This window comes from Calliphora vicina, chromosome 4 (assembly GCF_958450345.1).
Source record: "Calliphora vicina chromosome 4, idCalVici1.1, whole genome shotgun sequence".
Classification (NCBI taxonomy): Eukaryota; Metazoa; Arthropoda; class Insecta; order Diptera; family Calliphoridae; genus Calliphora; species Calliphora vicina.
This window is the reverse complement of record NC_088783.1, coordinates 114,752,654-114,773,613: the sequence shown is the minus strand read 5'-3', so window position 1 is coordinate 114,773,613 and position 20,960 is coordinate 114,752,654. Positions and strand designations below refer to the sequence as shown.

Here is a 20,960-nt window from a genome sequence, read left to right as displayed (position 1 = left end):
TTTATTTTTAAGAGCTTTAAACTTCAACAATAAAGCTTTTTTAAAAAAGCTTTTATTTCTAAATTTAATAAAAAATGTTTTTATAACTTTATTATCATTCAACAAGATGTTTAAATGGAAAAGCTTTTATTAAAATAACGTTATAACTGAAAAGCTTTTAGTTAAAGAACATAAAGGTAGCTTTTATAGGCATTTCAAAAGCTAATTAAATGAAAAAGCTTTAATTTTAAAAAACTTTCAAGGCAAGCTTTTGTAACTATTATAAAAATCCGGCTAAATGGAAAAGCTTTTATGTAAAGAAGTTTCTAATAGAGTTTGAAAGTTAGATTTAATTAAAAAAGATTTTAAAATGCTGTTTAAATGGAAAAGCTTTTATTAAAAGAACTTTATAATTAAAAAGCTTTTATTTTTAAAACTTAAAGGAAACTTTAAGAAATATTTAAAAAGCTAATTATATGAAAAAGCTTTAATTTAAACAACTTTTAAGGCAAAGCTTTTGTAAGTTTATATCAAACTATTGTAAAAAGCCTGCTAAATTCTTCTCAAAAGGAAAAAGCTTTTATTTTGAAACTAATAATAGAAAAGCTTTTATATCTAAAACTATATAACTATTAAACAAGCAAGTTTAAATGACAATGTTATTCTTTAAAGAACTTTATTTCAAAAGAGAATAAGCTTTTGAAAAGGCTTCTCAAAGCTTGCTCTATATAAGATGGTCTCTATTAATGAAACTAATAATGTAAATATTAAAATGCTTTCTAAATTCTTATGAAAAAGCTCTCCTTATATCTTTATTAACCCAGCAATTTGCCTCCAAAATTTATGACCTAATAAAGCTTGGCTTTATTGTAGTTTTTTTTTAATTTTATTTTATATTTTTTTTTTAAATTGTGCTGTAATTGTCCTTTTTTATTAATGTGTGTGAAGTTAGCTCCGTCAGTTAGCTCCGTTTTTTAACATTACCTATGTTAATGTGTAAACTAACATACTTCGTACTCAAAGACTGTTAGGTTAACAGAGCTGCATTAATATCAGCTCATTTAACATTTTATGATATATGCATTAAACACATTGAAGACAGCAGGCTTCCGACTTCAATCTGTCAAAAATAGAATACACACGTTTATATGAAGACGATTCTTTTGACGACAGCACAACTTCACGACGACACGACTTCGTTTGCTGCTGCTGCCCAATTAGGCTAATTTCTATTTTTGTCAACTTCAAAACAGAAATAGTGTTGCTAATATAATAAAAAATGTAAATCAAATTAGTGCTTAAAAAAATATATTTTTTTTTACTTAATTAAGAGAAGTTTCTGATAACCATATTGAAATGAATTAATAACAGGTACATAAATTATTACCACATATATATATTTACTCAAAATAATTGTTTAACGTTTAATTACTTTGGAATTTTGTACGGTTATTTTTTATTAAAATAAAAAATTAAAGTGACATCACTGAATTATAAATCAGCTGTTTACTTTGAAGCTGTCGTCTTTAAAAGAATTCACCGGCTGCCGCACGGCTGCAACTTCAGCCAGCAGCATTTGTGTTCGTGAAGTCGTGAAGCCTGCTGTCTTCAATGTGTTTAATGCAATAAAATCAAAATAAAATGGTTTTACCGATCATTCAGTTTAAATATATAATAACAATTTTTTTAAAAATTAGATAAAAAAAAAATTAAATATTTATTTATGAACTATAGTTGATTTCTTTGCCTTTAGCGTATTTTTATACCAGATACATGAGAGACACATGGACATGAAAAAAAATTAAAAAATTCTAAATTGTGGTAAAACTAGTCATAATAGGGTGGAAAGGCTTGATTTCAAAAATGTACAGTTTATATTCAGAATTTATTTCATATTAATTTAAAAATAGTGAAATTTCACATTTTGTTAAAAGAGCATATGGAAATTTGGAAAAAATGGTTAAATTTTGGAATTGTGCTCGATCTTGCCCTAATACGGTGGAATGCCATTACTTCAGAGAGTTCAGAACTGTTTATCATATATTTAGAATTTATTTCAGATCGGAGTAATTACACTTTTAAAATAGTGAAATTTCACATTTTGTTAAAAGGGGCACATTGAAATTTTGAAAAAATGGTTAAATTTTGAAATTGTGCTCGATATAGTCCTAATGGATTGGAAAGCCATTGCTTCAGAGAGTTCAGAACTGTTCACCGTATATTCAGAATTTATTTCAGATCGGAGATATATAATTTTCCATATAGTGAAATTTCACATTTTTTTTAAAAGGGGCACATGGAAATTTGGAAAAAATGGTTAAATTTTGGAATTGTGCTCGATCTAGTCCTAATGAGTTGGAAAGCCATTGCTTCAGAGAGTTCAGAACTGTACAGTCTATATTCAGAATTTATTTCAGATCGGAGTAATTTGACTTTTCAAATAGTGAAATTTCACATTTTGTTAAAAGGGGCACATTGAAATTTTGAAAAAATGGTTGAATTTTGGAATTGTGCTCGATCTAGTCCTAATGGGTTGGAAAGCCATTACTTCAGAGAGTTCAGAACTGTTTAGTTTATATTCAGAATTTATTTCAGATCGGAGTAATTTGACTTTTCAAATAGTGAAATTTCACATTTTGTTAAAAGGGGCACATTGAAATTTTGAAAAAATGGTTAAATTTTGAAATTGTGCTCGATCTTGCCCTAATGGGTTGGAAAGCCATCACTTCAGAGAGTTCAGAACTGTTTAGTTTATATTCAGAATTTATTTCAGATCGGAGTAATTTGACTTTTCAAATAGTGAAATTTCACATTTTGTTAAAAGGGGCACATTGAAATTTGGAAAAAATGGTTAAATTTTGAAATTGTGCTCGATCTAGTCCTAATGGGTTGGAAAATCATTGCTTCAGAGAGTTCAGAACTGTTCACCGTATATTCAGAATTTATTTCAGATCGGAGATATATAATTTTCCATATAGTGAAATTTCACATTTTTTTAAAAGGCGCACATGGAAATTTGGAAAAAATGGTTAAATTTTGGAATTGTGCTCGATCTAGTCCTAATGGGTTGGAAAGCCATTGCTTCAGAGAGTTCAGAACTGTATAGCTTATATTCAGAATTTATTTCAGATCGGAGTAATTTGTCTTTTCAAATAGTGAAGTTTCACATTTTGTTAAAAGGGGCACATTGAAATTTTGAAAAAATGGTTAAATTTTGAAATTGTGCTCGATCTTGCCCTAATGGGTTGGAAAGCCATCACTTCAGAGAGTTCAGAACTGTTTAGTTTATATTCAGAATTTATTTCAGATCGGAGTAATTTGACTTTTCAAATAGTGAAATTTCACATTTTGTTAAAAGGGGCACATTGAAATTTTGAAAAAATGGTTAAATTTTGAAATTGTGCTCGATCTTGCCCTAATGGGTTGGAAAGCCATCACTTCAGAGAGTTCAGAACTGTTTAGTTTATATTCAGAATTTATTTCAGATCGGAGTAATTTGACTTTTCAAATAGTGAAATTTCACATTTTGTTAAAAGGGGCACATTGAAATTTTGAAAAAATGGTTAAATTTTGAAATTGTGCTCGATCTTGCCCTAATGGGTTGGAAAGCCATCACTTCAGAGAGTTCAGAACTGTTTAGTTTATATTCAGAATTTATTTCAGATCGGAGTAATTTGACTTTTCAAATAGTGAAATTTCACATTTTGTTAAAAGGGGCACATTGAAATTTTGAAAAAATGGTTAAATTTTGAAATTGTGCTCGATCTTGCCCTAATGGGTTGGAAAGCCATCACTTCAGAGAGTTCAGAACTGTTTAGTTTATATTCAGAATTTATTTCAGATCGGAGTAATTTGACTTTTCAAATAGTGAAATTTCACATTTTTTTAAAAGGGGCACATGGAAATTTGGAAAAAATGGTTAAATTTTGAAATTGTGCTCGATCTAGTCCTAATGGGTTGGAAAGCCATTGCTTCAGAGAGTTCAGAACTGTATAGCTTATATTCAGAATTTATTTCAGATCGGAGTAATTTGTCTTTTCAAATAGTGAAGTTTCACATTTTGTTAAAAGGGGCACATTGAAATTTTGAAAAAATGGTTAAATTTTGGAATTGTGCTCGATCTAGTCCTAATGGGTTGGAAAGCCATTGCTTCAGAGAGTTCAGAACTGTATAGCTTATATTCAGAATTTATTTCAGATCGGAGTAATTTGTCTTTTCAAATAGTGAAGTTTCACATTTTGTTACAAGGGGCACATTGAAATTTTGAAAAAATGGTTAAATTTTGAAATTGTGCTCGATCTTGCCCTAATGGGTTGAAAAGCCATCACTTCAGAGAGTTCAGAACTGTTTAGTTTGTATTCAGAATTTATTTCAGATCGGAGTAATTTGACTTTTCAAATAGTGAAATTTCACATTTTGTTAAAAGGGGCACATGGAAATCTGGAAAAAATGGTTAAATTCTGAATATAAACTAAACAGTTCTGAACTCTCTGAAGTGATGGCTTTCCAACCCATTAGGGCAAGATCGAGCACAATTTCAAAATTTAACCATTTTTTCAAAATTTCAATGTGCCCCTTTTAACAAAATGTGAAATTTCACTATTTGAAAAGTCAAATTACTCCGATCTGAAATAAATTCTGAATACAAACTAAACAGTTCTGAACTCTCTGAAGTGATGGCTTTCCAACCCATTAGGGCAAGATCGAGCACAATTTCAAAATTTAACCATTTTTTCAAAATTTCAATGTGCCCCTTTTAACAAAATGTGAAACTTCACTATTTGAAAAGACAAATTACTCCGATCTGAAATAAATTCTGAATATAAGCTATACAGTTCTGAACTCTCTGAAGCAATGGCTTTCCAACCCATTAGGACTAGATCGAGCACAATTTCAAAATTTAACCATTTTTTCCAAATTTCAATGTGCCCCTTTTAACAAAATGTTAAATTTCACTATTTGAAAAGTCAAATTACTCCGATCTGAAATAAATTCTGAATATAAACTAAACAGTTCTGAACTCTCTGAAGTGATGGCTTTCCAACCCATTAGGGCAAGATCGAGCACAATTTCAAAATTTAACCATTTTTTCAAAATTTCAATGTGCCCCTTTTAACAAAATGTGAAATTTCACTATTTGAAAAGTCAAATTACTCCGATCTGAAATAAATTCTGAATATAAACTAAACAGTTCTGAACTCTCTGAAGTGATGGCTTTCCAACCCATTAGGGCAAGATCGAGCACAATTTCAAAATTTAACCATTTTTTCAAAATTTCAATGTGCCCCTTTTAACAAAATGTGAAATTTCACTATTTGAAAAGTCAAATTACTCCGATCTGAAATAAATTCTGAATATAAACTAAACAGTTCTGAACTCTCTGAAGTGATGGCTTTCCAACCCATTAGGGCAAGATCGAGCACAATTTCAAAATTTAACCATTTTTTCAAAATTTCAATGTGCCCCTTTTAACAAAATGTGAAACTTCACTATTTGAAAAGACAAATTACTCCGATCTGAAATAAATTCTGAATATAAGGTATACAGTTCTGAACTCTCTGAAGCAATGGCTTTCCAACCCATTAGGACTAGATCGAGCACAATTCCAAAATTTAACCATTTTTTCCAAATTTCCATGTGCGCCTTTTAAAAAAATGTGAAATTTCACTATATGGAAAATTATATATCTCCGATCTGAAATAAATTCTGAATATACGGTGAACAGTTCTGAACTCTCTGAAGCAATGATTTTCCAACCCATTAGGACTAGATCGAGCACAATTTCAAAATTTAACCATTTTTTCCAAATTTCAATGTGCCCCTTTTAACAAAATGTGAAATTTCACTATTTGAAAAGTCAAATTACTCCGATCTGAAATAAATTCTGAATATAAACTAAACAGTTCTGAACTCTCTGAAGTAATGGCTTTCCAACCCATTAGGACTAGATCGAGCACAATTCCAAAATTCAACCATTTTTTCCAAATTTCAATGTGCCCCTTTTAACAAAATGTGAAATTTCACTATTTGAAAAGTCAAATTACTCCGATCTGAAATAAATTCTGAATATAAACTAAACAGTTCTGAACTCTCTGAAGTGATGGCTTTCCAACCCATTAGGGCAAGATCGAGCACAATTTCAAAATTTAACCATTTTTTCAAAATTTCAATGTGCCCCTTTTAACAAAATGTGAAATTTCACTATTTGAAAAGTCAAATTACTCCGATCTGAAATAAATTCTGAATATAAACTAAACAGTTCTGAACTCTCTGAAGTGATGGCTTTCCAACCCATTAGGGCAAGATCGAGCACAATTTCAAAATTTAACCATTTTTTCAAAATTTCAATGTGCCCCTTTTAACAAAATGTGAAATTTCACTATTTGAAAAGTCAAATTACTCCGATCTGAAATAAATTCTGAATATAAACTAAACAGTTCTGAACTCTCTGAAGTGATGGCTTTCCAACCCATTAGGGCAAGATCGAGCACAATTTCAAAATTTAACCATTTTTTCAAAATTTCAATGTGCCCCTTTTAACAAAATGTGAAACTTCACTATTTGAAAAGACAAATTACTCCGATCTGAAATAAATTCTGAATATAAGCTATACAGTTCTGAACTCTCTGAAGCAATGGCTTTCCAACCCATTAGGACTAGATCGAGCACAATTCCAAAATTTAACCATTTTTTCCAAATTTCCATGTGCGCCTTTTAAAAAAATGTGAAATTTCACTATATGGAAAATTATATATCTCCGATCTGAAATAAATTCTGAATATACGGTGAACAGTTCTGAACTCTCTGAAGCAATGATTTTCCAACCCATTAGGACTAGATCGAGCACAATTTCAAAATTTAACCATTTTTTCCAAATTTCAATGTGCCCCTTTTAACAAAATGTGAAATTTCACTATTTGAAAAGTCAAATTACTCCGATCTGAAATAAATTCTGAATATAAACTAAACAGTTCTGAACTCTCTGAAGTGATGGCTTTCCAACCCATTAGGGCAAGATCGAGCACAATTTCAAAATTTAACCATTTTTTCAAAATTTCAATGTGCCCCTTTTAACAAAATGTGAAATTTCACTATTTGAAAAGTCAAATTACTCCGATCTGAAATAAATTCTGAATATAAACTAAACAGTTCTGAACTCTCTGAAGTAATGGCTTTCCAACCCATTAGGACTAGATCGAGCACAATTCCAAAATTCAACCATTTTTTCCAAATTTCAATGTGCCCCTTTTAACAAAATGTGAAATTTCACTATTTGAAAAGTCAAATTACTCCGATCTGAAATAAATTCTGAATATAGACTGTACAGTTCTGAACTCTCTGAAGTGATGGCTTTCCAACCCATTAGGACTAGATCGAGCACAATTCCAAAATTTAACCATTTTTTCCAAATTTCCATGTGCCCCTTTTAAAAAAAATGTGAAATTTCACTATATGGAAAATTATATATCTCCGATCTGAAATAAATTCTGAATATACGGTGAACAGTTCTGAACTCTCTGAAGCAATGGCTTTCCAATCCATTAGGACTATATCGAGCACAATTTCAAAATTTAACCATTTTTTCAAAATTTCAATGTGCCCCTTTTAACAAAATGTGAAATTTCACTATTTTAAAAGTGTAATTACTCCGATCTGAAATAAATTCTAAATATATGATAAACAGTTCTGAACTCTCTGAAGTAATGGCATTCCACCGTATTAGGGCAAGATCGAGCACAATTCCAAAATTTAACCATTTTTTCCAAATTTCCATATGCTCTTTTAACAAAATGTGAAATTTCACTATTTTTAAATTAATATGAAATAAATTCTGAATATAAACTGTACATTTCTGAAATCAAGCCTTTCCACCCTATTATGACTAGTTTTACCACAATTTAGAATTTTTTAATTTTTTTTCATGTCCATGTGTCTCTCATGTATCTGGTATAAAAATACGCTAAAGGCAAAGAAATCAACTATAGTTCATAAATAAATATTTAATTTTTTTTTTATCTAATTTTTAAAAAAATTGTTATTATATATTTAAACTGAATGATCGGTAAAACCATTTTATTTTGATTTTATATCATAAAATGTTAAATGAGCTGATATTAATGCAGCTCTGTTAACCTAACAGTCTTTGAGTACGAAGTATGTTAGTTTACACATTAACATAGGTAATGTTAAAAAACGGAGCTAACTGACGGAGCTAACTTCACACACATTTTTTATTATCTCTAGGTAATGGTTTAGTTTTTATTTATTTTGTTAAATATATTATTTGAATTGAACAACAAACTTTTTTGTACCTAAGAAAACAAGTAGTAGTTAGCTGTAAATTTTAATGCATAATGAAAAAAAAAAGCTTTAAAGCTTTCTTTACATTTTTAGCCGTTATTTAAGACGTTAAGACTTTATTTTTTTTTATTATTATTTTTAATTTATAAAAGTGCCTTTTTTAAATATATTATTGTAATATTAATAATTATTGCATTTAGTTTAAGTTTTAGCAAGAATTTTTTGAAAAAAAAGAAAAAACAATAAAACGATCGATAGCATTTTTATATTTGCATTAATTTTGTTTTTAGTTAGATTTAATTAATTTTAAGTTTTTGTTTTTAAAGCGATTATTTTCTTACTATTTATAATAATTAACAAATTAAATGAATTTGAATTTCAAACAATAATAATTAACAATGTTTCATAAGTAAAATAATTAAAGTTTGCTAGAAAAAGAAAAAATATTTCCTTAAATTTTGAAAATTTTATATTTTTAAATTCGTTTGAAAAAAAAAATTTCCTTCAATTTTTGAAAATTTTCACATTAAAATTTGAGAAAAAATAAAAAAAATTTAATTTTAAAATTTTTTGGAAAAAAAAATTTCCTTAAATTTTGAAAATTTTCTCATTAAAATTTTAAATTTCCTTAAATTTTGAAAATTTTTCACTTTCAAATTTGAGATTTTCAGTTAGATTTTGATAGTAAAAGCATATTTTGAGGAGATTTTCTAGAAACAACTGATTTTCAACCAAATATTGTTTATTATTATTGTTTAAAATTTAAATACATTTTCTTATTTCACTTGGAAAATTAAATTCTCTTATTTTATTTGAAATTTGTTTTAATTTGTTTATTCTTTAGCTTAAACAAAACTGTATTATTTTATTTTGTTTACCATAATTTTAATAATTTAATTATTTCCTTTTTTATTACAATTATTTTCCAAATATGGCAATTATGAATTATCAAATTCACCACTTAATTTGCAATATTTCCCTTAAAACTTGTTTACATTTTTATTTGTTTCATTTTTTATTTTTGTTTAAAAAAAAAAAAACTGTGATTTATTAAAGAAGAAAAAAAAAGTTTTATAATTTTGTGTATTATTTAAATAATTAAAAAGAAATGTTTTAATTTTGTAGCAAAAACTCAAGCCCCATCAATAAATGAAATCAATTTTAATAGCTGTTATTTTTTATATTATTTTTCTTTTATTTAAAACTTTATTATTTTATTTATACCTACTTTAGTAATACTATTTAGTTTTAATTTAAACATTGAGTTAATTTTTAGTTACTATTTTTTTTTTTTGCTATAAATTAAATATTAATTTTAAAAATATTCCATATTTAAACCTACAAACAACAACGATTTAAACCACAAATTAAAACGCAAGAAAACTTTTTATAAAAAGAAAAAATCTACACGAAAAAAAAATTTACTAAAAAAAAAAACAACAAAAAATAAAAACTTAAAAAAATAATCAAACACTGGTTTTATTTTGTAACACAAAAACTTGGTAAAGGCCAGTAAATCTATTAAATTAAATCATTTAACTTAATACCCTTAAATTACAATTATTTTTCTTCTCTTAAATGCTGCCTCCTGCTTCTAAAGGCTATAATACCAAAGATGATTGGTGCTCTCCCATACACACAATGCCGGGCGGTGGTCCTAATCTTCCCATTATGTCTCCAAATCCTTATTTATTAAGTCGTTTTACTTCCAACATTCCCATGCCCACTTTATATGCCGGCGATGCTGTGCGCAAACCCAAATTATCCGTTATCGAGGTTTTGCTATACAATATGGCGGCTCTTTTGGCTGGGGTGGCGGCTGGTTATGATGTACGCATGTCAAATGTTTCGCCCTTTCATCCCACATTGTTGAGTGATGTACCCGCCTTGAAAGCTCCCATGGATATGGAACTGCCCCAGGTTGGAGAAGATCGTCGTTTTGCGGCGAATACCTATCATGGCACTGGCAATAGAAATAGGTGAGTCCTAGTCTAGTCTTAGTTTTAGTCTATAATCCTATTGTTTCACATCGTTTATTGTCTTCTTTTTGACACTTTCCAGAACCGCATTAAGCTCTCTCACCTACGAAGCATCCGATGCCCCTGATTCGCCCAGACGCAATACCGATTCCCCTTTGGCTCACAACAAGAAACTAACCAAACAATCCTCTCAAAATGTTGTAGATAGCGCAGCAGCATTTACCAAATACCAACACCATCATCAGCAGCAGTCTCACATACCCCAGCCGCAATACACGAAATCATTGACACAACCACCCACGCCCCAACACTATCATCATCCCCAGCAGCTGCAACAGCAAATACGCAAAATGCCTTCTACCATATCGACTACCACCACCAGTGGTTTGGGATCAAATTTCACCAATAACACATCGGGTATATTGTCTTCCTCGTTGGGTAGTCACACCCAACCGCCAACACCTTCGCCCAGGCGTAAAATAAGCACTTCATCGTTTACGGAAAATTTGGAATACTCCGAGCAGGAAGATAATCTGCCCATAGATCAGGCATTTAGAGGATTTCATTTGGGTGGCCAGGTGGGTATGTGCGCTGGCGGCCAGCCGCCCATGTATGCAACCCAGGATTATATGAGAAATGGTCCAAGTTTCTCCAATGATGGCGGGGCTTATGGAGCAGGTGCTCATAGAGCCGGTTATTTGGGTAAGTTTAATAAAGTTTGCAAACATTGCTGACATTTATATTAATATTCATCTCCATCTTCTTTTCTAAGGCTCCAACTATTTTCCATATCGCCCTGAACATCAAATGACCTATGAAAGAGATTGCAAATCTTATCCAGACTATTCCTACGATTACAATCATCGTCTGCCCAATTACTATGATTATAATTATGATCCTCAGCCGCCACCGCCTCCTGCACCCCAGCAACATCATGCCTCACCGCCAGTGGTGAGAACACCACCTCCCCGAGTACCCCAAATGGGAGTGACAGCAGCTGGCCATAGACGTACTCCTTCAACTATATCCAATAATTCCAATTATAATCAAGGCTTCAGCTTAGACTATGATGAAGCTCTCAATCAGCAGTACGAATACAATAGCATGGCTTTGCCGCTTACTAGCGACTATGGTGGAGGAGGTGGAGGAGTAGGAACTTATAGGGAATCGGGCTCTTTAATACCTACAGGAGCTGTACCGCCACCCACTAAACAAGAATTGTATAAAAGCTCACCCAAACCTGCGAATCGCTTTATGACGAATACACGCAATGAGATTTCTTCGCTCAATCGTATGCGTGACTATGAGAATCTTCCATTTAATGTTAGTCCTTTGCACAAACCTTTGTATCAGTATAGAAGGGGTGAGGGCACGCCTTTGCATAATACGCCACAACGAGCTGTTTACACACGTTCGAGATCTACACCCATGTCACCCATTAACATGAAAACATCACCCCCTTCACCAGCGCCTGCACATGCTCACCACAAACCCTCCTCCATACCACGTTTAATGCCCGAGCGACCCGACAGTTTGCCTTTTGATCCAAATGCCTTGGCATTTAGTGTCGGAGTGGGTACAAAATTGCGTTCCTCTTTGAAAAAGTACAATAATTATAAAACGCCCAATGGTGCTCCTCTAAATGGTACAGCAGCAACAGCTACAGGTTCTGCCATACCATTACCCACAAATAATACCACAACTACGGGTACCGCCAGTAGTACACCCACAAATCCCACACCACCCGATTCGTATACCAGTGATGACAGCTCTTATTTAAGTGCCAAAGAGGGTTCCCTTTCATCGCACAGTCGTGTGCGCTTTAGTCCCGAGGCCTATTTAGATGCCAGCAGTCCTGGCGGCCTTACAAATCCCCACAGCACATCCTCGACCCACAAGTCTCTGGCCCTGTACAGCAGACGTTTGTCGCGACGCAATACCGCGGATATTACCGGTTCCTCAACATCACCCTCATCCTAGCAGGGTTTTGCCAATCTGCGGGTACAATTGGCCCGTAGTCCGGGTGCTCGTTCCAGTACATTGTCATTAAATACACAAAACTTTATACCAACCGGTCTGACTTCACCTCTACTACCGCCACAACAGCAGCACCTGCACCAACAGCAACAACAGCAGCAGCAACAACAACTGCCCTATCGTTGGTATTCGGGTGCCAGGCGTTCTCGTTCCGCTCAATATGAATATCATATGTAAATATATATAACTATAGGTATGTTAAAAATAATTGTCTTTATATCCAAAAAAAAATCTCTCGCTCTCGTTCAAAATGTCCTTTATTGAACTTTCTCTCCCTCTCTCTATCTGTATTATCAGGTTTCGTAGAACAGTTATCAATATATAGTATTTATATTCATTGAATTTAATTATAATTTAATAGGAATTTGTTATAGTTTTGTTTAGTATTACCAAATAATTATCCTACTACCAAACTAACATTTTCACGTCCTTAAGAACAATTTTGTTTAAAACTTAAGTCATTAGGAGAGTCAGTTCTCAGTAATAGTATTTACAAGTTATTCAAAGATAATCGGGCAGGTGTTGGAAAATTAAATGAGCAATAGCCTTGGCTATAGACTGGACTATAGCCTTGGCTATAGACTGGACTATAGCCTTGGCTATAGACTGGACTATAGCCTTGGCTATAGACTGGACTATAGCCTTGGCTATAGACTGGACTATAGCCTTGGCTATAGACTGGACTATAGCCTTGGCTATAGACTGGACTATAGCCTTGGCTATAGACTGGACTATAGCCTTGGCTATAGACTGGACTATAGCCTTGGCTATAGACTGGACTATAGCCTTGGCTATAGACTGGACTATAGCCTTGGCTATAGACTGGACTATAGCCCTGGCTATAGACTGGACTATAGCCCTGGCTATAGACTGGACTATAGCCCTGGCTATAGACTGGACTATAGCCTTGGCTATAGACTGGACTATAACCTTGGCTATAGACTGGACTATAGCCTGGGCTATAGACTGGACTATAACCTTGGCTATAGACTGGACTATAGCCTGGGCTATAGACTGGACTATTGCCTTGGCTATAGACTGGTTTATAGCCTTGGCTATAGACTGGACTATAGCCCTGGCTATAGACTGGACTATAGCCCTGGCTATAGACTGGACTATAGCCTTGGCTATAGGCTGGACTATAGCCTTGGCTATAGGCTGGACTATAGCCTTGGCTATAGGCTGGACTATAGCCTTGGCTATAGACTGGACTATAGCCTTCGCTATAGACTGGACTATAGCCTTGGCTATAGACTGGACTATAGCCTTGGCTATAGACTGGACTATAGCCTTGGCTATAGACTGGACTATAGCCTTGGCTATAGACTGGACTATAGCCTTGGCTATAGACTTGACTATAGCCATGGCTATAGACTGGACTATAGCCATGGCTATAGACTGGACTATAGCCATGGCTATAGACTGGACTATAGCCATGGCTATAGACTGGACTATAGCCATGGCTATAGACTGGACTATAGCCTTGGCTATAGACTGGACTATAGCCTTGGCTATAGACTGGACTATAGCCTTGGCTATAGACTGGACTATAGCCTTGGCTATAGACTGGACTATAGCCTTGGCTATAGACTGGACTATAGCCTTGGCTATAGACTGGACTATAGCCTTGGCTATAGACTGGACTATAGCCTTGTCTATAGACAGGACTATAGCCTTGGCTATAGACAGGACTATAGCCTTGGCTATAGACAGGACTATAGCCTTGGCTATAGACTGGACTATAGCCTTGGCTATAGACTGGACTATAGCCTTGGCTATAGACTATAGCCTTGGCTATAGACAGGACTATAGCCTTGGCTATAGACAGGACTATAGCCTTGGCTATAGACAGGACTATAGCCTTGGCTATAGACAGGACTATAGCCTTGGCTATAGACAGGACTATAGCCTTGGCTATAGACTGGCCTATAGCCTTGGCTATAGACTGGCCTATAGCCTCGGCTATAGACTGGACTATAGCCTTGGCTATAGACTGGACTATAGCCTTGGCTATAGACAAGACTATAGCCTTGGCTATAGACAAGACTATAGCTTTGGCTATAGACTGGTCTATAGCCCTGGCTTTAGTCCAGCCTATTTTCCCCCTGCCAGTTATATATATATATTTTTTTTTAATATAAAATAAACTCCATTTTTGCCAAACCTATTTAACATATTATTTTGTAAATATAATTAAAGTAAAACTGTAAAACCAAATAAACAATTTATACTAAACTAAGTAAACGTTATATAAAAATGTTGTATAAACAAATTAAGAGAAACATCATTTAATAAAAAAATTCAAATATTTGATAAAAACTAAGAATTCAAACATAAATTTTGCGTACTTTTAAAAATTGCCTTAAAAAATCACATAAAAAAAACACAAATTATTGTATTTTTTCGCGTCTAAGTAAAAAAAGAATAATTAAAAAGTAAATTATAAGAAACAAATCATTATTGAAAACATAAACTAATAATTTAAAGGAAAAAAATTCAAAATTTCGAACAAACTAAATATTTAGAAAAAACAAATAATTTAAGGGAAATTCGAGATATTTCTATTGTTTTATTGAGTTCAAAAATCATGTTTTGTATTAGAATTTATGAAAACATTAAAAAAGGTCAAAGGTCATAAGCTAAAACTGCTGCAAATATACATTCCAGAACTGCAGTTCAGCAATTTAGTTTAAAAAAGAGTTAAATTCAGCCTAAAAATGGTCTATTCCTTAACATTACCTTTATAGGAAAGAGGGCATTTAGCTCTATATTCCCTAAAAATCGAGATTCTAAACTAAATCCTCCATTTTTTTAATACATTTTATGATTTTTCTATCATTTTCATTTCTTACCATTAACTAAAAAAACAAATTTAAGGCTGACATTAAAAAAACAATAAATTCAAATAATTTAAAAAAAAAAAAATATTTTCAAAATTTCGAAAAATTTATAAAACAGCATTAACACCAAATATAAAATTTAAGTAAAACAGCAAAGATAATATTGTATTAATAATAGAATACTAATCGTATTTATTATATTGCAGAAGACAAATGTATGTAATCAATGGTAAATTTGTATATGAATAAATATTTAATTAAATCAAACAAAATGCTTCATTATAAAAACGATATATTACACAGAAAATTAAAACTATTATAATTCTAAATATAATAAAAAAAAAGTAACATAAAAAACAGAATAATGGGATAATAACAGTTTGCGTTACAATAATGTCTAAACATGCGTCCTTAGACTCCTTTAAGGTAGACTTGTTTCCATAGAGGAGTCTCTTTAGAATTGACTCCATAGCCATGTCTCAATGGAGGAGTCTCTCAAGACTAAAATCTTCCTGTTTTAACAGTTTAAAATCCTCCTTCCCGGATCTAATGGATTATCATGGTTAAAGTCTTTGAGTTGGTTACGATATTAAGTGTGTCTGTAACGAATTTTTCCCATAATCAATACTAATGACAAAAGAAAGAAAAATATTTCAGTGTTGAAGTTAGAGTTAGAAAAAAATCATACTAAGGTCATAAAAACAATAGATATTTCAGCGTTCCTGAATCTACTGAACAGCCCACAAGGAGATCTTCAAGATTTAGCAAAAATTCACCAAAATTAAACAGGATTAAACCAAAGTTTCGGAGGAGTCTCTTTAGAATTGTCTCCATTGAGGAGTCTCTAAAGACTAGTCTCCGTACAGGAGTCTCTTTAGACTAGTTTCCATAGAGGAGTCTCTTTAGAATTGTTACCATTGAGGAGACTCTTTAGAATTGTCTCCGTAGAGGAGTCTCTTTAGACTTGTCTCTATAGAGGATTTTCGATAGAGTTGTCTCCATTGAGGAGCCTCCTTAGACTTGTACCCATAGAGGAGTCTCTATAAATTTGTCTCCATAGAGGATTGTCGATAGACTCGTGTCAATTGAGGAGTCTCCTTAGACTTGTACTCTATAAATTTGTCTCCATAAAGGATTGTCGATAGACTTGTCTGCATTGAGGAGCCTCCTTAGACTTGTCTCCTTAGACTTGTACCCATAGAGGAGTCTCTATAAATTTGTCTCCATAGAGGATTGTTGATAGACTTGTCTCCATTGAGGAGTCTCCTTCGAATTGTCTCCATAGAGGAGTCTCTATCCTGAATCTACTGAACAGCCCCCAAGGAGATCTTCAAGATTTAGCAAAAATTCACCAAAAGTAAACAGGATTAAACCAAAGTTTCGGAGGAGTCTCTTTAGAATTGTCTCCATTGAGGAGTTTTTAAAGACTAGTCTCCGTAGAGGAGTCTCTTTAGACCAGTTTCCATAGAGGAGTCTCTTTAGAATTGTCTCCGTAGGGGAGTCTCTTTAGACTTGTCTCTTCTTAGACTTGTACCCATAGAAGAGTCTCTATAAATTTGTCTCCATAGAGGATTGTCGATAGACTTGTCTCCATTGAGGAGTCTCTTTCGAATTGTCTCCATAGAGGAGTCTCTATAAATTTGTCTCCATAGAGGATTGTCGATAGACTTGTGTCCATTGAGGAGTCTCCTTAGACTTGTACCCATAGAGGAGTCTCTATAAATTTGTCTCCATAGAGGATTGTCGATAGACTTGTCTCCATTGAGGTGCCTCCTTAGAATTGTCTCCTTAGACTTGTACCCATAGAGGAGTCTCTATAAATTTGTCTCCATAGAGGATTGTCGATAGACCTGTCTCCATTGAGGAGTCTCCTTAGATTTGTACCCATAGAGGAGTCTCTATAAATTTGTCTCCATAGAGGATTGTTGATAGAATTGTCTCCATTGAGCAGTCTCTTTCGAATTGTCTCCATAGAGGAGTCTCTATCCTGAATCTACTGAACAGCCCCCAAGGAGATCTTCAAGATTTAGCAAAAATTCACCAAAAGTAAACAGGATTAAACCAAAGTTTTGAAGGAGTCTCTTTAGAATTGTCTCCATTGAGGAGTTTTTAAAGACTAGTCTCCGTAGAGGAGTCTCTTTAGACTAGTTTCCATAGAGGAGTCTCTTTAGAATTGTCTCCGTAGAGGAGTCTCTTTAGACTTGTCTCTTCTTAGACTTGAAACCATAGAGGAGTCTCTTTAAATTTGTCTCCATAGAGGATTGTCGATAGGCTTGTCTCCATTGAGGAGTCTCCTTAGACTTGTACACATAGAGGAGTCTCTATAAATTTGTCTTCATGGAGGATTGTCGATAGACTTGTCTCCATTGAGGAGTCTCCTTAGACTTGTACCCATAGAGGAGTCTCTATAAATTTGTCTCCATAGAGGATTGTCGATAGACTTGTCTCCATTGAGGAGTCTCCTTAGACTTGTACCCATAGAGGAGTCTCTATAAATTTGTCTCCATAGACGATTGTCGATAGGCTTGTCTCCATTGAGGAGTCTCTTTCGAATTGTCTCCATAGAGGAGTCTCTTTAGACTTGTCTCCATAGAGGATTGTCGATAGACTTGTCTCCATTGAGGAGCCTCCTTAGACTTGTACCCATAGAGGAGTCTCTATAAATTTGTCTCCATTGCGGATTGTCGATAGGCTTGTCTCCATTGAGGAGTCTCCTTAGACTTCTACCCATAGAGGAGTCTCTATAAATCTTTCTCCATAGAGGATTGTCGATAGGCTTGTCTCCATTGAGGAGTCTCTTTCGAATTGTCTCCATAGAGGAGTCTCTTTAGACTTGTCTCTATAGAGGATTGTCGATAAAGTTGTCTCCATTAAGGAGTCTCTATAAACTTGTCTCCATAAGAAAATGTCAATAGATGTGTCCCCATAGATGAGGCTTGTTTCGATAGTATCTATAGACTTCTTTACATAGAGGAGTCTCTATAGAGTTATCTCCATAGAGGAGTCTCATTTGAGATGTATCCATAGGGAGTCTCTAGTTGTATCTATAGAGGAGTCTCTTTAGATTTGTCTCTATAGAGGAGTCTCTACAGACTTGTCTCCGTAGGGGAGTCTCTATTGGCTTGACTTCATAGGGGAGTCTGTATAGACTTGTCTCCATAGAGGAGTCTCTATAGATTTATCTCCATGGAGGAGTCTTTTTTAACTTGTCTATATAGAGGAGTTTCTATAGACTTGTCTCTATAGACTTGTTTCCATTGAGAAGTCTCTTTAGACTTGTCTCCATAGAGGAGTCTCAAGAGACATGTCTCCATGGAGGAGTCTCTTTAGACTTGTCTCCATGGAGGAGTCTCTTTAGACTTGTCATCATAGGGATTCTTTATAGACTTGTCTCCATAGAGGAGTCTCTATAAACTAGTCTCCATAATAGACTTCTTTACATAGAGGAGCCTCTATAGAGTTATCTCAATAGAGGAGTCTAATTTGACATGTATCCATAGGGAGTCTCTATAGATTTGTCTCCATGGAGGAGTCTATATAGGCTTGTTTCCATTGAGGAGTATCCATAGACCATGGAGTATCCATGGAGGAATTTCAACAGACTTGCTTCCATAGAGAATTCTCTAAAGACTCCTCTCGATAAAGATAAATCTTTAGACTTGTTTTCATAGATGAGTCTCTATACATTTGCATCCATAAAGGAGTCCCTTTGGACTGGTCTTATAGAGGAATAGATAGGAGTCACGATAATTTTACACCAAATCTCCTCTATAAAACTGTTATTATTCCAACTTTTTTTAATCCAATTCCATTAAACATATATAAACTTAAAATCAAACAAAATATTAAGCTTTTTTTCTAAACACACATTTTAATTTCCATTTGAATGTTTTGGTTCGTTATTATTGTAAAACATTAATATTATATATTATAAACTTATTTAGCTTAAGCTTGTTCCATAATTTTTAAAACAAATATTTATATAATTTTAATTTTATGTTAAAATGTAACTGAAAAAAAAAAACAAAAATACAAAATAATTTTCTTGTTTAGCCAAATTGTTACAAAAATAATATTTAATTATAAACAAAAGAATCAAACCGTTTTTTTTAAAAGCAAACTACTATAAAACTATATTATTGAACAAATATTAATTAAATATATATATGTTTAAACATCATTTTAATCAAACATTATTAAAGAAAGGAGTTTATAATCCCCCCCAGCCCCCTAAAAATAAAAATAAACAATTTTATAGACCAATATTTAAAGAAATTAAAGAAAAGCATTCCCAAAATAATGAACTTATTATGAAAAACAAAACCAAATAAATTTATAGTTAAATTAAATTTAAACAATATAAAAACAAGTTGAAAGAAAAGTAAACAAATAATAAAAAAAAAAATATAATAGTTAATTTGAAAACGAAAACCAAAATAATACTAAAGAGAAAAAAAAGAAAAGAAATATATAAACTAAATAAGAAAATAATAAAAATAAGACAAGGCTGGTTTTTGGAAGTCTTATATTTTTGCCTTCCGGAAGCTAAAGGATCCCCAAGACTAAAATCTTCCTGCTATAATTCCCCCTTCCTGGATCTAATGGCTTCTCAAGATTAAAATCTTTGAGTTGGTTACGATTTCAAATGTTTCTGTAGCGAATTTTTCCCATAACCGATACTAATGACAAGAAGTTTATTTTGCTGTATTAGAATTACAATAACCTCCTCCTAAGGCCATAAAAACAAGAGATATTTCCACGTTCCTGAATCTACTGGATAGCCCCGAAGAAGATCTTTAAGATTTAGCAGAAATTAACCAAAAGTAAATAAGATTAAACCAAAGTTTTCCTATAATTTGGGGGATACAAGCTGAAAACCTAATTTTTTTAATTTCATAATAAAAAAAACCTTCTTTATAGCTTATAACAAATCAAATGTTACACTTCCTGATGCTAATGAATCCCTACGAATGAAGTCTTTAAGATTTAGTAGAAATTTATCAAATTTAAAGCATATCAGTCTAAGAATTTCCCATACTTTTGCAGATATTTTGGGAAAACACAACAATTTAACACTTTTTACCTATAAGAACATTTTTTATAGTCTGAATTAAAAGAAATTTCTCCATTCCTAATACTACTACTTGCCTAGGACTGAGGTCTCCAAGATTTAATAGGAATCCTGCTATGTTAAAGCCTATTCACCAAATATAAATAACATTAAAAGACAGTATTCCAATACTTGGGCGATTTAATTTTGAGAGTAAAATTTTTCACAATTTTTAATGATAAGTTCCTCTCTTAATGAATCTAATTTACGCACACGAATGAAGTCTTCAAGATTTAGTAGGAATTTATCAAATTTAAAGTGTGTCAGTCTAAGAATTTCCCATAGTTTTGCAGAGGATTTGGGCAAAAAAAATTTAGCACTCTTTACATAAAAGGAAACCTTTTGGAATTTCCTCATTCCTCCTCTATAGTCATATAACAAGGGATATGTTCCCCTTCCTGGATCATTTGGATCCCCTTCATTAAGGTCTTTAAGATTTAATGGAAGTTTATTAAATTTAAAGTATATTTGTTTGACAATTTCCCATACTTTTGCACCAACTTATCACTCTTTACATAAAACAACATATTTTATAGTATAAAACAAAAGAAATTTCCAACCACTACTTGCACAGGACATATTCCTATATTTGGGCGTTATAATTTTGAGAGTAAAATTATTCTCAATTTTTAATGATAAGTACCTCTCTTCCTGAATGTAATGGACGCACAGGAATAAAGTCTTCAAGATTTAGTAGAAGTTTATCAAGTTTAA

General features: G+C 32.8%; 2 protein-coding genes across 2 annotated transcripts in view; both read left to right on the top strand.

Moving 5' to 3' along the window:
* slpr (slipper) overlaps window positions 1–12,384 on the top strand; it is a 31,047-nt gene extending 18,663 nt beyond the window's left edge. Inside the window, exons 9-11 of the mRNA XM_065506831.1 lie at window positions 9,881–10,259; window positions 10,342–10,961; window positions 11,032–12,384. Coding sequence (XP_065362903.1) covers window positions 9,881–10,259; window positions 10,342–10,961; window positions 11,032–12,239 — 2,207 coding nt within the window. The 3' untranslated portion in view covers window positions 12,240–12,384. The remainder of the gene's footprint in view (window positions 1–9,880; window positions 10,260–10,341; window positions 10,962–11,031) is intronic.
* LOC135956371 (uncharacterized) lies at window positions 12,246–12,528 on the top strand (the record flags this gene model as incomplete). The annotated part of the gene is made up of 1 exon (XM_065506832.1): window positions 12,246–12,528. A coding segment is annotated over one exon (228 nt), but the record flags the coding sequence as incomplete, so codon positions are not given.
* Window positions 12,529–20,960: the final 8,432 nt, after the last annotated feature.